The 15,697-nt window shown below is 34.6% G+C and overlaps 1 protein-coding gene across 2 annotated transcripts in view; it reads right to left on the minus strand.

The window, feature by feature from the left end:
• LOC121389992 (5'-3' exoribonuclease 1-like) overlaps positions 1-15,697 on the minus strand; it is a 94,792-nt gene that overhangs the window by 78,857 nt on the left and 238 nt on the right. For both annotated transcript variants that reach the window (XM_041521682.1, XM_041521681.1), the window contains exon 2: positions 2,510-2,641. In XM_041521682.1, coding sequence (XP_041377616.1) covers positions 2,510-2,641 — 132 coding nt within the window. The remainder of the gene's footprint in view (positions 1-2,509; positions 2,642-15,697) is intronic.

Genomic DNA, 15,697 nt, shown 5'->3' on the forward strand with positions numbered 1-15,697 from the left:
TTTCAGGTATCCTGTTTTTTTTATATCCTTATCTTGTCAGTCCTCCCAGTCAGCTTATCTTGAGATGTGATTAATCTTTTATCTCTGGTGTTTCACTTGAACTGTTTTTATATCTTTATTCTGTCAGTCCTCCCAGTCAGCCTATCTTGAGATGTGATCAACCTTTTAACTCTGGTGTTTCACTTGAACTGTTTTTATATCTTTATTCTGTCAGTCCTCCCAGTCAGCCTATCTTGAGATGTGATCAATCTTTTAACTCTGGTGTTTCACTTGAACTGTTTTATATCTTTATTCTGTCAGTCCTCCCAGTCAGCCTATCTTGAGATGTGATCAACCTTTTAACTCTGGTGTTTCACTTGAACTGTTTTTATATCTTTATTTTGTCAGTCCTCCCAGTCAGCTTATCTTGAGATGTGATCAACCTTTTAACTCTGGTGTTTCACTTGAACTGTTTTTATATCTTTATTCTGTCAGTCCTCCCAGTCAGCCTATCTTGAGATGTGATCAACCTTTTAACTCTGGTGTTTCACTTGAACTGTTTTTATATCTTTATTTTGTCAGTCCTCCCAGTCAGCTTATCTTGAGATGTGATCAACCTTTTAACTCTGGTGTTTCACTTGAACTGTTTTTATATCTTTATTTTGTCAGTCCTCCCAGTCAGCTTATCTTGAGATGTGATCAACCTTTTAACTCTGGTGTTTCACTTTAACTGTTTTTATCCTACTGGTTTTAAAGGCTGAACTCCTGTTTTGATGTTTAGTTTTCTACTGACCATGTAAACATTTAGTTGAGGAAACGTCGAGATTTTAAACTTGTGATCTTAAAAAGACTTTACTTTTATTATATACAGGGCTTCTAGGTTTTTGTTTAAAATCAACTAGCCATGGGATCAGTGATTTAAAAAATTTACTAGTCACGATTAAAAATTCACTAGCCCTACTTTACTTTATGTTAATACAATTTTACTAAAGAACAGTTAATAATCAGACATATGTCACCTAAAGAGGGAGATAGTAATTAAAAACACTAACATTGGGTGTTGGGGTGGGGTCAGGATATTCATATTTACAAAATAGATTTAACTGCAACATTTAACAAATTGGTTTTCACTAGCCATCGAGCATGACAATAGTAGTTATTTACTAGCCCAACATTGAATATCAATAGCCATGGGAGTGTGTCTACCATAATCTAGAAGCCCTGTTATATATATCTTTTAAGTCTTGTTTATGCATCTAGTAATTCCATTCAGCTGTGATCCCACTCAACACTCATTTTCGATGAAAATAGGTTTGTGCAGCCTGCTACACTTCTTTATACTTTTTAAGTATTACGATAGAAACTTAATATGTACCTGTAGCTCTGGCACTCGCCAAATTTGCCAATTGCAAATTTTAAAAAACAATTGCCGAATGGCCAGCTCTGGCACTCACCAAATTTGCCAAATGCAAATTTAAAAAACAATTGGCCAATTTTATTTTGATTTGGCAAAATAATTTTGTGAAATATTTGATATTTTGTTAGAAAATATCTGGGTTTGTGCAATTTTTGAAGTTCAGTAGATAATTTGGCAACATTTTCTACCGATCCAGAGCTTGCCCTGCTAGTGCTAGTAAAGTGAACAACTTTCATCAACTTATTTCAATGCCTGCCGAAATGACAGCAAAAGCAAAAGCGTATATCATGTAAGCTAAACATAATTAGGTTTCATTTTATTATAATTATAAACTTTCTGTTGTTAAACGATTTACCCTATACTGATGGAACGACACTGCTAAAATACTTCAATAAACCTCAGAAAAATACTGTCATTAACAGGCATCGAAATATGCATTGTGTCTGGTAACCCATTTACAGGTTACCACAAAATATAGCCTGGTAATCTATAGGTTACCACAACTATATGAAAGTCAGAACATCAGTACGAGAAAGGAAATCCAGAAGTAAATTTATCTAGTGGGTGATGTTTAAACAAGGATTGCCGAAATTGCTTGCAATTGCACAAGTGTGCAAGAACATCGGTGCAATTTCGTAGGAGAAAACGAAATGCGGAAGTAAATTCATCTAGTGGACAAGTGCACGTGAACATCGATGCAATTCTTTACGAGAAAATGAAATGCGGAAGTCCGGAATGTATTGCCGAAACACAGTTCTTGACTTTTCTTACATGTGGTAACCTTCCGGTAACCTGAACGACCGTTGTCGACTTATTTCAATGCCTGTATTAAGTCAAATAGGACATAATTATGTAAATCTGGTCATGGAAAGGATGTTAGAAGCTGATTTATGTGTACTTTTAACTAAATATATTGTATTGTTTATAATTATAAGATTTGTTTGTAATTAACTGTCACAAATTTAGTATAAAATCACTTTGCTATGCTACGCTGTGCAATTTTATACCATTTGCAACTGTTATACATTGATCAATAAATTCACAAACAATGACAAACAATTCTTATCTAAATCCTGTTTAAAATGATAAACAATCATGGATGTCTGTATTTACCTCAATGTAATAACAGATATCGCTGAATATCTTCTCTTCTGTAATTCTGAAGTGAGGGTTGTCATCTTCGGGGTGGGAACACACGTGAACGATTCCATTCATGTCCAAGTACAGATTGTCAAATTCGGGGATCTGAAACCACAAACGTAAAAATAATAAAGCTACGAAACTAACCAAGGGTTGACATTTCTGGGGTTTTTATTACATCATTTTATTAAATGACTGGGACACCCAGTAGATTTGAAATGTTACTGGTGTATCACTAAAAAAAACCCCTTTTATTTAACCTTCTGACTACTGCAGGCGAAATATCTCGCCTGACATCTAGCCAGTCGACATACTGTATACAGTGCATTCCCCATTTCACATTGCCTGCCGTTTTGCACACAACACTCACCTGTGTCTTTAGATTTTGGTTTTCAATGGAAAATACCTTGGTTTTTGGCAATTATTTTCGCTTGACAACAATCAATAGCAGCACGTTGCGGTCATTTTCTATAATTGATTGTGACAGCTAATTTGATAATTTTACCAACAACAAAAATCACCAAATATTAGCATACATGTATATGAATCGTATTTTTTTGTGTTTTTTTAAATCTGGTCAAAAAGCCACTGTTTTTAGGAATAATGATCTAAAATATCATAAAAATTAGGAAAATACATGAAAATAATACTTGTACCATTTCAAATATGAACTTTATTTTATGTATTTATAAAACATTTAAGTGACTAAATGTGAGTGAAAATTATAAACCTGTAATCCAGTAGTCTAAAGGTTAAATAATATAATAAAATATAATTACTTGTATAACCATAACATTTATTTAAAGGTTACAGTTTGTGTTGTTTAATAACACCACTACAGGGGACAATATTTTGAAATCTGAGGTAACCGGAAGTCGGTTCACGTGGTTTTTACCTAGGTAACCAATTGTTCGGTTACGTGAATTATATTTGCGTAACCCGTGGGTTACCTGATTGGTTACCTCAAAATTACAATGAAATTATATTTTAAATACATAGTTTTTAGCTCAAACACAAAGTTAAAACAAATACAAAAGAAAACATTTTACCAAAAAATGTCTTTAATGCTTGCTAAAGTTAACAATATTATAAAAAAAACTGAATATCAGCCCCAGTACTGAAACAAAATACAGGGGCATAACCAGACATTTTTTAAGCAATGCGCACGCCTAAGCCGTGCCCGTGCCGGAGAATTCGGGAGCCGGAGCCCCCAGTGGAAATTTTGGAACTCAGAACCGCTGTAGATGAATTCTGAACCTTTTCGGAGGCATTTTTTTCCTCTTTTTCGAGTCAATTTTAAAAGGATATTTTATAGAACAATTACAGACAGCCTCGACCTATTCCCGGATTATGTTTTTGCATTACACACATGCGTACTGTGCATAATGGGTGCTTCGCCTTTGAAATAGATGCATAATTATTTGAAGGGATTCCTTTTTTTGTTTTGCGCTGGTTACACTACTTTCACTTTATCGATGGTACTTCTATACTACAGTGACGTTCCAAATGTTTGTTTTTTAAAGCTCATTGTGCGATGTTAGTATTTTTCAATTTTTGTGACACTTTTGGATTCCTGTTTATGTTAAAACTGTTTTTAACATATGTAAAATTATAGGCAATCCAATATTATGTCTACATATATTCCTTTAGCGATAAAATAGCAGCAGATTATCTGAGATAATTTAGCCGTCCCCAGCGGTCTGAGTACATTTCTTTAAAACTTTTGGCTCGACTCTATACTGAACATTTACTTTAGACTGGTTGCAAATTACAACTGTTGAAATATAACGTTGTTTACTGATTTGCTGTGCAACAAGTATCTAAAATTCAGCCTAAAACATTTGTCGAAATACTAGTAGTATGTCTGCGTGAATAAACGTCGTGAAGTTTGCAAGTTTTAATTTCTGAACGTTTACAGCTGGGTCATGACGTAACCAGTTTGCGGTTTGCTTAAATTTAATTGTGCGTAACCGACACGTGAACAGAATGGCGGTTCGCATCAAATATTGTGCCGTGCACTACAACACATTGATTAATTAATCATTGGAAAGAAAGAAATGTTTTATTTAACGACGCACTCAACATATTTTATTTTACGGTTATATGGCGTCAGACATATGGTTACGGACCACACAGATTTTGAGAGGAAACCCGCAGTCGCCACTACATGGGCTACTCTTTCCGATTAGCAGCAAGGGATCTTTTATTTGCGCTTCCCACAGGCAGGATAGCACAAACCATGGCCTTTGTTGAACCAGTTATGGATCACTGGTAGGTGCAAGTGGTTTGCACCAACCCATTGAGCCTTGCGAAGTACTCACTCAGGGTTTGGAGTCAGTATCTGGATTAAAAATCTCATGCCTCGACTGGGATCCGAACCCAGTACCTACCAGCCTGTAGACCAATGGCCTAACCACGACACCACCGAGGCCGGTCATTGGCTATTGGATGTCAAACATTTAGTGATTCTCCCATACAGTTAGTGTCTAAAAGGGGAAACCTGCTACATTTTTCCATTAGTAGCGAGGGATCTTTAAAGTTTTATAAACGCCATATCATATACCATGGGCTTATATTCCAGTCGCTATGACTGGAACAAGAAATAGCTCAATGGGTCCACTGATGGAGATCGAACACATTTATTAGGACAGTTCAATTTTGATTGAGGAATTCATGGAAATAAAAACATGTATTTAGAAGATTCAATAATTAAAAATAACCATATACACAAATGATTACAAATGCAACATCCAAGATGAACATAAATTATGTTTGTTGATGCTAAACCCTTTAAATATACATGATTGCTATTCATGGAGAACTTAAATTATGTTTATTAATGCTAAACCCTTTAAATATACACCACTGTACTAACTTAAATACCTTTCAGGGACCATTTTGTTTTTAAAATCTTGATTAGCAATATTTCTAGTCAATTGAAAATTGATTAGCAAATACTGTTTAATGTTTTAAAATGGAATAGCAGTTTCTGAAATTTGCATACCGAATCATGACGCGATACTGAACAAAATGTTCCCTGCCTTTGTAATTAAGGCTTTAATATAGACGGGTTTATTGGCCAGTGACGTCAAAGTACTGTGCGCAGCCATGTTTAGAATCACGTGATCGGTCCACCATTAAGGGAGTGAAACTTACACAATAATAACATGTGAAGGCATTGCATCTGGATGCATTTTCAGTATTTATTACCTTCTTAAAGCAAAACCAGTATGTCGGATAATTCAACCTCATTTAAAGATTGTATGTTCATATCAAAGTTGGTGGAAGTGTGTTAATCATTAAAAACGTAAATAATAAAGCATGTATATACACGTGAATACAAAAGCATAATGAATAATTTAAACTTATGCAAGCAAATTTAAGTTCCCTGGACACCTGTATAGCCTAATATATTGAACTTTAAAACAGTATTTTAGCCTCTGCGGACGGGGTCATCAGATGACACCCCCCACCTATGCTCCTGTTTTATTTATACTTGTCTTGGGCATCACCAGTAAGTGTCAAAGGGGTTCGTTTTGTAATTACATGTAACTAGTATATAGAACATTTAATGACTAACCAGAGGGGAGTTTTCAGGGTAATTTAGTGTTGAATATTGTGGATGATTAATTTAATTTGTTTTCCTAGAAACAAAAAAAAATATTATTTAAAAAATATTTATAATAATAAAATAATAACAAATAAATAAATTAATTGTAAAAATATAAATATAAATAATAATAATTTATGCGATTTATGGTGTGGCATGCGTGTTACGTCAGTAAATTATTTATCATTTTATTTGCACACATTTAACACCATAATAACATATATTTATATAGTGTGAAATGCGCCCCACTTTAACGGTTCAACCCCATATGATCACATCTGGAATATCCCAGATCGAGCTATTAATAGTAACAGCTAAACATTGATATCTAGATCTAAGAAAGTCATAAATACTGAAATTGCACCCAGATGCAATGCCGTCACGTTATTGTTGCGTGAATTTCACTCCCTTAATGGCGGCTGTACGGTTACGCCATCTATCGACAACATCATAAACTAATGGGCAACAATCGGAAAAACCTGTCTATATATTCAATTTTACAGGACTTATATTTATTTTGTACTAATTACAGTAAAGTACTCTTACGACAAACCTGAAGGGACCACAATATTTAGTTTGTTATAGCAGTAGTTCATCATACACATTGACATAAGTTGGTTATTAATGTATTGACATAACTTGGTTATTAATGTATAGGGAGATAAAACGGGACTTTACGATCAGTTCGTTCTATGCAGTAGTTCATCATACACATTGGCATAAGTTGGTTATTAATGTATAGTGAGATAAAACAGGACTTTACGATCAGTTCGTTCTATGCAGTAGTTCGTCATAAGCATGTTCGTTATACATGTAAGTGTACTTTACTGTATATATTTGCTTTTAACATTACTGATACTAAATACAAGATGTATTTATACAACACATGCAATTAAGAAAATGTCTATGGCAAAAACATGTTATGGAAAACAAACTTGAATATACAGGGGTGCAGAAAGTACTCGCCCGCTCGCCAAATATACAGAGGTGCAGAAAGTACTCGCCCGCTCGCCAAATGAGAGTAAAATGTTTGTACTAATGATATATTTACTTTTAACATCACTGATAATTAATTTCAGATATATTTTTATCATCCATTAAAGGCTTTTATGGGAGATATAGCTGGCACGATTATTTGTGATATTTCCTACGATATCTCCACAGGAGATATCGCTTCTTATAATCTTGATTGGTCAAATTTTAATCACAAGACAATGTTTTGTTACGTCACTGTCTTTGTTTCAGTGCTAAACCTACCATTAGTGACGTCACGCCACTGCCATTCTGGTAGTTAACAAGTCTACCGCTGACATTCAACCCACATTACTGACATTGTTTACAACTGTCACAAATGAAACGAATGATAATGGATGATAAAAAGAATACCCCCTTGTGTCTTGTGATATCATAATTTATCAGCACTTGTTGATAAAAATATAAAATCCTCAGCAAGCCTTGGATTTCCTACTTTTATCAACTCGTGCTGAAAAATTATGGTATCACAAGACACTCGGGCAGTATCCTCTATATACAACACCTGCAATTAAGAAAATGTCTACGGTAAAAAAAATGTCATGCAACACAAAATTGAATATAGTCAACAGCAAAAACAAAAATGCTGTAGAGATTCAAAAACTCCATGGCAATCTCAACGGCATTGCCGACTGCCGTGGGCACTGTAGGGGTTATTTACACATAGAGATTACTATCCGAGCTTGTGTTCCGTACTGATTGTACAAAATAAGTGTCAGGCTTCTTGTATTGCGTGAGAAAGAGCTAGGTTAATAAATGAATCCTGACCCGAGTTTCGTAACATCAGTATGATTCACACGCGATTAGTAATTTCTTTATCCATAATATTAGTTTTATTAATAATAAGTTAGGACCATGTCAAAATGTTTCAAACGTAACTAGAAGGAGACGACAAAACGATCATTATTCTGGTACGCAATTGCACAGAGCTAAGACTGGGGAAGTGGCAATATGTTATGACGTCACTTCCCAAAATGACGTAATTCGTAGTGCACATGAAATCATTATGACATACATGTGTCCGATACTGGTTATATTTTCCTCTCTGTCTAAAACTATGTGGATAATAAATGTATGTATGCATTGTGGTGTATTTATGTGTAGAACACACTGTGAAATGATCGACAATCCAAATAAACATATTCATATTATACCGACCACCCACAACACAAAATGTTATGTAAACACATTTAAGTAGTATGAATAAAGCAAATACTGCTGCAGAATACCGAGTCAGCAAGTGTAAAATGATTTCAGTGCCTGCCCACCGCCCCATGTGATCATTATTCTGGCACAAACTATTGCCAATTTATATTGTAAGCTGCTAAAATAACATATTTATTTCTACCTAAGGCCATTATAAATTAATGTTAAAGTTAAAGGGTTTTTTGTTTCATGACACCACTACCGACTAGAGCACATTGATTTATTAATCATCGGCTATTGGATGTCAAACATATGGTAATTTTGACATATAGTCTAAACCTGCTAAATGATTTCATTAGTAGCAAGGGAACATCATCTTTTATAGGCACCATCTAACAGACAGGATAGCACATACCATGGCCTTTGATATACCAGTCGTTGTGCACTGGTGGTGACGAGGAACAAAAAAAATCAGAGAATGGGTCCACTGTTCAAAGTGATTTGAAAAAAATAAATAAAATAAAAAAGTTTTATTTAACGACACATTCAACACATTTTATTTACAGTTATATGGAGTCAGACATATGGTTAAGGACCACACAGATTTTGAGAGGAAACCCGCTGTCGCCACTACATGGGCTACTCTTCCAATTAGCAGCAAGGGATCTTTTATTTGCGCTTCCCACAGGCAGGATAGCACAAACCATGGCCTTTGTTGAACCAGTTATGGATCACTGGTCGGTGCAGAAAGAAAGAAAGAAAGAAATGATTTATTTAACGACGCACTCAACACATTTTATTTACGGTTATATGGCGTCAGACATATGGTTAAGGACCACATAGATTTTGAGAGGAAACCCGCTGTCGCCACTACATGGGCTACTCTTTCCGATTAGCAGCAAGGGATCTTTTATTTGCGCTTCCCACAGGCAGGATAGCACAAACCATGGCCTTTGTTGAACCAGTTATGGATCACTGGTCGGTGCAAGTGGTTTACACCTACCCATTGAGCCTTGCGGAGCACTCACTCAGGGTTTGGAGTCGGTATCTGGATTAAAAATCCCATGCCTCGACTGGGATCCGAACCCAGTACCTACCAGCCTGTAGACCACTGGCCTAACCACACCACTACTGAGGCCGGTAAAGTGATTCGATTGATGTATATAACAATACATTGTATAAACTCGCTTCGCTGTACAAATTGTTACATCAAAAAATTAAACTACTGTAGTTAAAAACTCTCTTGCCCAAGCTGGTATGTTGTTTTTTTCCTTTTCAATTTTAGATACTGTAGATCCTGAAATTAATGCGAAAAATGCAAGTTCATGTTATTCGCATTAATAATATGACGCATTTATTTCTGTGTTTTGTCTATATTTGTGTCCCACGTTATTAAAACAAAACAAAGAAAGATTAAAATTCTAATATATTTATAAAACACAACTGTCGACAATAGGCCAGCCAAGTGTGACGACTGCAGGGTCTTTTGCCACCCTATAAAAAGCTGACACTATTCATCGCGTGTGAATGGGTTTTAGCACGCTAATCCTGAGGTCATCGACTTCGTTTTGATCTCACCAAAACCACTAGGACTAAACAGGTTGTTAATTGTTGTGTACACTGACATGTTAGTGAATTGATCTCACTGAAGATGCCTTTAACTTCGATTTAACAGTAAAGTACACAGACGTGTGTTGTTAGGAAAGTAATATTTCAAAGGGAGGCCACTCGCATTAATTTCATGTCGCATTTCAGTCTGCTCACCGTCACTCACATTAATTTAGGGACGTGTTAATTTCAGGATCTACAGGGTGTATACTATCAAATCAAATCCCCCTGCAGAGTATACTACTACATCAGATCCCATAGACGACAATAGTAACACATGTGGCTAAAACGCCTACCTGCAACATATCAATCAACATAAACGCGACAGATATAAATACTACCACCTCTCACCCTTAAAGTGAATCGGAAAACATTTGGGATCAAGCTGCTCATTTTTGAGATAACGGGCAGCGTCTATGACTACCCTAGTTCCGCACAAAATTAGAGTACTTTTTTTTTTACAGGTACCCTATACATGTTTCAAGCACAAGGCTACTTGACAGTGGTACTAGATGAAATAAAATTGCTATCATTTTTTGCCCAGATGAAAGTATTTTTTTTTACAACCAACACACTTACAGGACTTGTGATGTTTACTTCTCTATCAAACGTTCAGTGCACCTCAAACTTTGACCCAGCCAGAAGTTATTTGGTTTAGTACTACCTACAGTATTTCTATATATAAAATTTAAACAAATGTTGATCCCCACCCACAAAATGACTATGATACAAAATGACTAGGCAATATAATATACAAAATGACTAAAATTCCACATAAAAGATCCCCCGATTCTAAAGAAAAAATGTAGCAGGTTTCTTCTGAAGACTGCATGTTAAAATTATCAAATGTTTGACATCCAATAGCCAATGATCATTAATTCAATGTACTTTAGTGGTGTCATTAAATAAAACAAAATTTGACTTTTTGTTTAATTGAGGTACAATGTGCATGTAGCTGTTGGTAATAACTGAAACTTACAGGTGTGTGAAACTCTGTTTAAATTGAGGCAAACATTAAACATTTCATTTATTTTTTAAATTATAAATAACTTAATAATTTGATTTTAAAAATTTAAAATCAATATTAAATAATAATAATAATAAGCCTACCCTAGTTCTGCACAAAATTTGAGTACTTTTTTTTTGACAGGTACCCCATACATACATTGTTGTATTTCAAGCACAAGGCTACGTTGTACTTGACACACATGGCACTAGATAAAATTGCATACCTTTTTTGCCGAGATGAAACTTTTTTTTTTTAATGACAAACACACTCACATTTATTACCAATTACAGGACCTGTGGTATTAAAGGCTCTATCAGAAGTTGTGTGCAGGGGCCACCTCGAACTTGGACCCAGTTGGAAGTTATTTCGTTTAGTACTACATTAAGTAACTATAATTTAAAAATTGAAACTGGCAGAAACAAGAAACCATACACTCTGAACAGTGCCTGCAATCTTTCTGCCAGAAAGAAATATTTGGGTATGGCGCTATGGAAGCAAATGCAACCACAGTCAACAGGGGGTATGGAGGAGCCCCCCCCTCCCTCCCCCCCCCCAAAAAAAAAAGAAAATGGGCTACGTTTAGGGTTAGGGTTAAGAAAATTATACAGTAATGATAAATTTGTCAAAAGGTTAGCTTAAAAATGTAAAATAACAAAAACATTTGGGTATGGTGCCATACCCATTTTACTCTCTGGCAGAAACCCTGGGGCCCTGTGTACATAATGAGACTAATGCCCCCAGTTTTTACTACATGTAGTTTTCCCTGACGTCAGTTGTTTGTGGTTGTAGGGGAAAAAAAAAAAAGAGTTCGTAATTTTTGTAAAAGCTAATAAATTACATGGTAATTGCATGAATTTGCAAAATATGTTTTCAATTACTATCAGATAATTAGCAAGACTTTATTTATTTATTTAAATTTTTATTTATTTATTAATTTTTTTATATATTTTTTTTAAATACAGTAGCTAATAAATAAAGCTTCGTGATGTGTATGTTGCTACAATTTTTACCGTTTAATAAACAACTTTGTTAAAAAAACCAAAATAATAATAATAATAATAATAAATTAATAATAATAATAATTAATATAAAATAATAAATATTTTTAACATTTGTTTCAGTTACTGAATTCTAAAATGTGTGTGATAAAAAAAATCATCCCTTCGAGGCTTCAATACATACAATGTACTTGTTATGTACACAGATCTATATATATATATACATGAGTGATAAAAATGTGCGGTTAACCACAGCCTGCTTACAGATATGTAGACCTTGCACACATGTTGTGCAACACACATATATCTAGGTTCATGTGTGAATAAGATACTAGTTCACTTAATCCTGATTACAGGCATTACACAGTTGCCAGAGTCGCTTCAACATTTGTTTTGCCCTATTAAAGGATTTAGGGTGGGGTGGATTTATCGTTGCATGACAATTAAGATTTTACAAATTTTTGGATAAATTGCTTAGATCTACGATATGCAATTTTATACAAATTATTACTGAATTGTAAACTTTAAAATTGATACTCACTCAAACAGGAAAAAAAGGTTTGCTTTGTTTAATGACACCACTAGAGCACATTGATTAATTAATCATCAGCTATTGGATATATCAAACATTTGATAATTACGATTTAATAGTCTCAGAGGAAACCTGCTACATTTTTCCTAATGCAGCAAGGGATCTTTTATATGCACTTCCCCACAGACAGGAAAGCACATACCACGGCCTTTATCCAGTTGTGGTGCACTGGCTGGAACGGGAAAAAACCCAATCAGCTGAATGGATCCACCGGGCACATGGATTTATTCATCATCAGCTAATGGATGTCAAACATTTGGTATTTTTGGACACACAGTCTTAAGAGGAAACCTGCTACATTTTTCCATTAGCAGTAAGGGATTTTTATATGCATTTTCCAATAAACAAGACAGCACAATCCACAGCCTTTGAAATAAAAGTTGTAGGGCAATGTTACCTTCTTTGTATTCTAACAATGGATTTTATTACTCCAGCGGTCACTCATAACAGGGAAAATATTTTCCATATTTTCTCAGTGAGAAATATTCTGCATTGGTCTAACGAACAATACTATTGGACAATTTGACGCTTACAAACCAATGACTTTGTTGGTACTAAATATGACGTCATCACGATTTGACAAACACACAAAATGACGTCATGTAGTTTAAAGAGTTTGCCTTTACAGGTCTCTGTTTTTGGTGTTAAATTAATAACAAAATGTCATTTTAATGCAATTCATTATAGATTTGGAAGCAGAATAAAGAGAACTTGTGTTTTTTAAAATTATCTATGAACGTGATTAAATTACAACGTTATAGTAATTCTCAGAATAGTGCGTACAGTGGTTTTCATCGTTCCTATACAGGTTGGCCTTCGTGCATGTGCGTCGAAAATAAAGGCTTTTAAAGAAAAAATAGCTGAGGTAATAAATAGAATAACAAACTCGGTACCAGTTATTATCAAATTTATGTCCCTCGTGAAATAATTTTCATTTGTCACTCGCTAAAGTTCGTGACAACAGAAAATTATTTCACTCGGGACATAAATTTGATAATAACTGTTAACTCGTTTATTATCCTCTTACAAAACATGCACATTATGTCTGTATTCTAAAAAAAAATCAGGAGCACACAGTGCAGTGTGTGAAGGGTTCATGGGTCGAAACACCCCTCCTGCTCAAGCAAATTTTCTTTTATTTCAACATTTTATGGGGAAGCATGATTCAACACCCCATAAACTTCACTCGATAGTTTAGACCCCCCCTCCCACACCACTAAAATTCTTGCACGTGTCTGTACCTTTTTTTTAAATGAAACTTAGCTAGCTAACCCTAATTACAACTTTTTTACTTTCGGGTGCACTTGTAAAAAAAAGTAAGTTCCGGTTCCCTCGAAATAGTCAATAGCAATGTATCTCACTTACAAATTTAGCTATTTTCACTAATAATAAAACAAAGCATCTGTATAATAATAAAAATAAAAAAAAGTTAAAAATTAAAGTAATTCTGCTACACCTCCAATTAAATTTTATAATATTTAGCTATTTTATTGACTTGAATGTTTGAAATGCTTATAAATTATGAATTACATAATTTTCCTTGACTGAAATGATGCAAAATAGTATTAAAATAGTCTCCTACTACTTTTAGGTATGCATATTATTTTTATCATCAAAACGTATTTCAAAGAAACGTTTCATCACCATTTTCTTTTAAATTCTAAAGATGAACCTGACTATTAGTTTTTCTTCTTCCGAGTTTACAAATTGGAAATACAAGTTCTAAAGCATTTCGGACACAATTTTCAAGTAAAATGTTGTCGAAATGGTAATTATGAGCAGGCATCGAAATAAGCATTGTGTCTGGTAACCCATTTACAGGTTACCACAAAAAATACCCTGGTAACCTATAAGTTACCACAACTATATGAAAGTTAGAATTGAACTCCTGTTACTACTACTTTTAACGCAGACGTTTTGATATTGTATCGATGCGTGCGAACATCAGTACAAGAAATGATATCCGGATTGCCGAAATTGATTTGCAACTACACAAGTGCGCTCAAACATCTGTGCAATTTTGTACAAGAAAACGAAACGCAGAAGTAAATTCATCTTGTGGACGCTGCTTAAACGCAGAATGACTACAATTGCTTGCAATTGCACACGTACGCGCAAAAATTGATGCAATTCCTTATGAGAAAATGAAACATGGAAGTCCGGAATGTATTGCCTGGTTTACGTTTGGAAACAAAACTACAATTTGTTGAAAGTTGTGTCGAGAACAAAACACCGTTCTTGACTTTTCTTACATGTGGTAACCTGAACGACCGTTCTCGAATTATTTCGATGCTTGTACGAGGGTTGCTAGTCAATTTGTACCATGGTAATTTCGTATCAGTCACTTCATGATACATATTAATAATTTGGCAGGCCTTCTAGAATTTTACAAAATCCACTAGCCATGGGATCAATGATTTTAAAAATGTACTAGCCACGATTAAAAATTCACTAGCCTTAATTTACTTAATACAATTTTACTACTAATAATAATCATATCCATATATTACCTAAAGAAGGAGATAGCAATTAAAAACACTAAGATTGGCGATGGGGGGTTGGTTGGGGGCAGGATATTCATATTTACAAAATAGACTTAAATGCAGCATTTAACAACTTGTTTTACTAGCCGTCGGTCATGGCAATAGTAGTTATTTACTAGCCCAACATTGAATATCACTAGCCATGGGAGTGGGGCTACCATAATTTAGAAGACCTGAATTTGGTCATTTCGTACCCTTGCAAAAAGTAATTTTGTACCATAGTCATTTCATAAGATGATAATACTACATAGCTTGGTCTCTGACTGTAATGAGAGCGTATTTATGTCCAAATGTCCGTCTAGCTCTCTTACAGTAAGAGTACTCGGGCTAAAAATTATTATGGTACGAAATGACCAGGAAGTATAATACGAAATAACTACGATTCCTTATGAGCACACGCAGATGCATTATTATATTCATAACATATATGATAACACTTTTTCTTTTTTAAATTTATTATTCAATTTTTTGCACAAACATTTAATTTTATGTTATGGGGAAATGGGACCAAGTCTTGTTCCAATTTTAATTACTTATATTTTACAAATACACTGAACTGGGATTGGGGCAAGATGACCAAGCACTGGGGTGAATTTGGTCAATTTTAGGGGGTCAGCTGACTA

Source organism: Gigantopelta aegis, chromosome 15 (genome assembly GCF_016097555.1).
Source record: "Gigantopelta aegis isolate Gae_Host chromosome 15, Gae_host_genome, whole genome shotgun sequence".
Classification (NCBI taxonomy): Eukaryota; Metazoa; Mollusca; class Gastropoda; order Neomphalida; family Peltospiridae; genus Gigantopelta; species Gigantopelta aegis.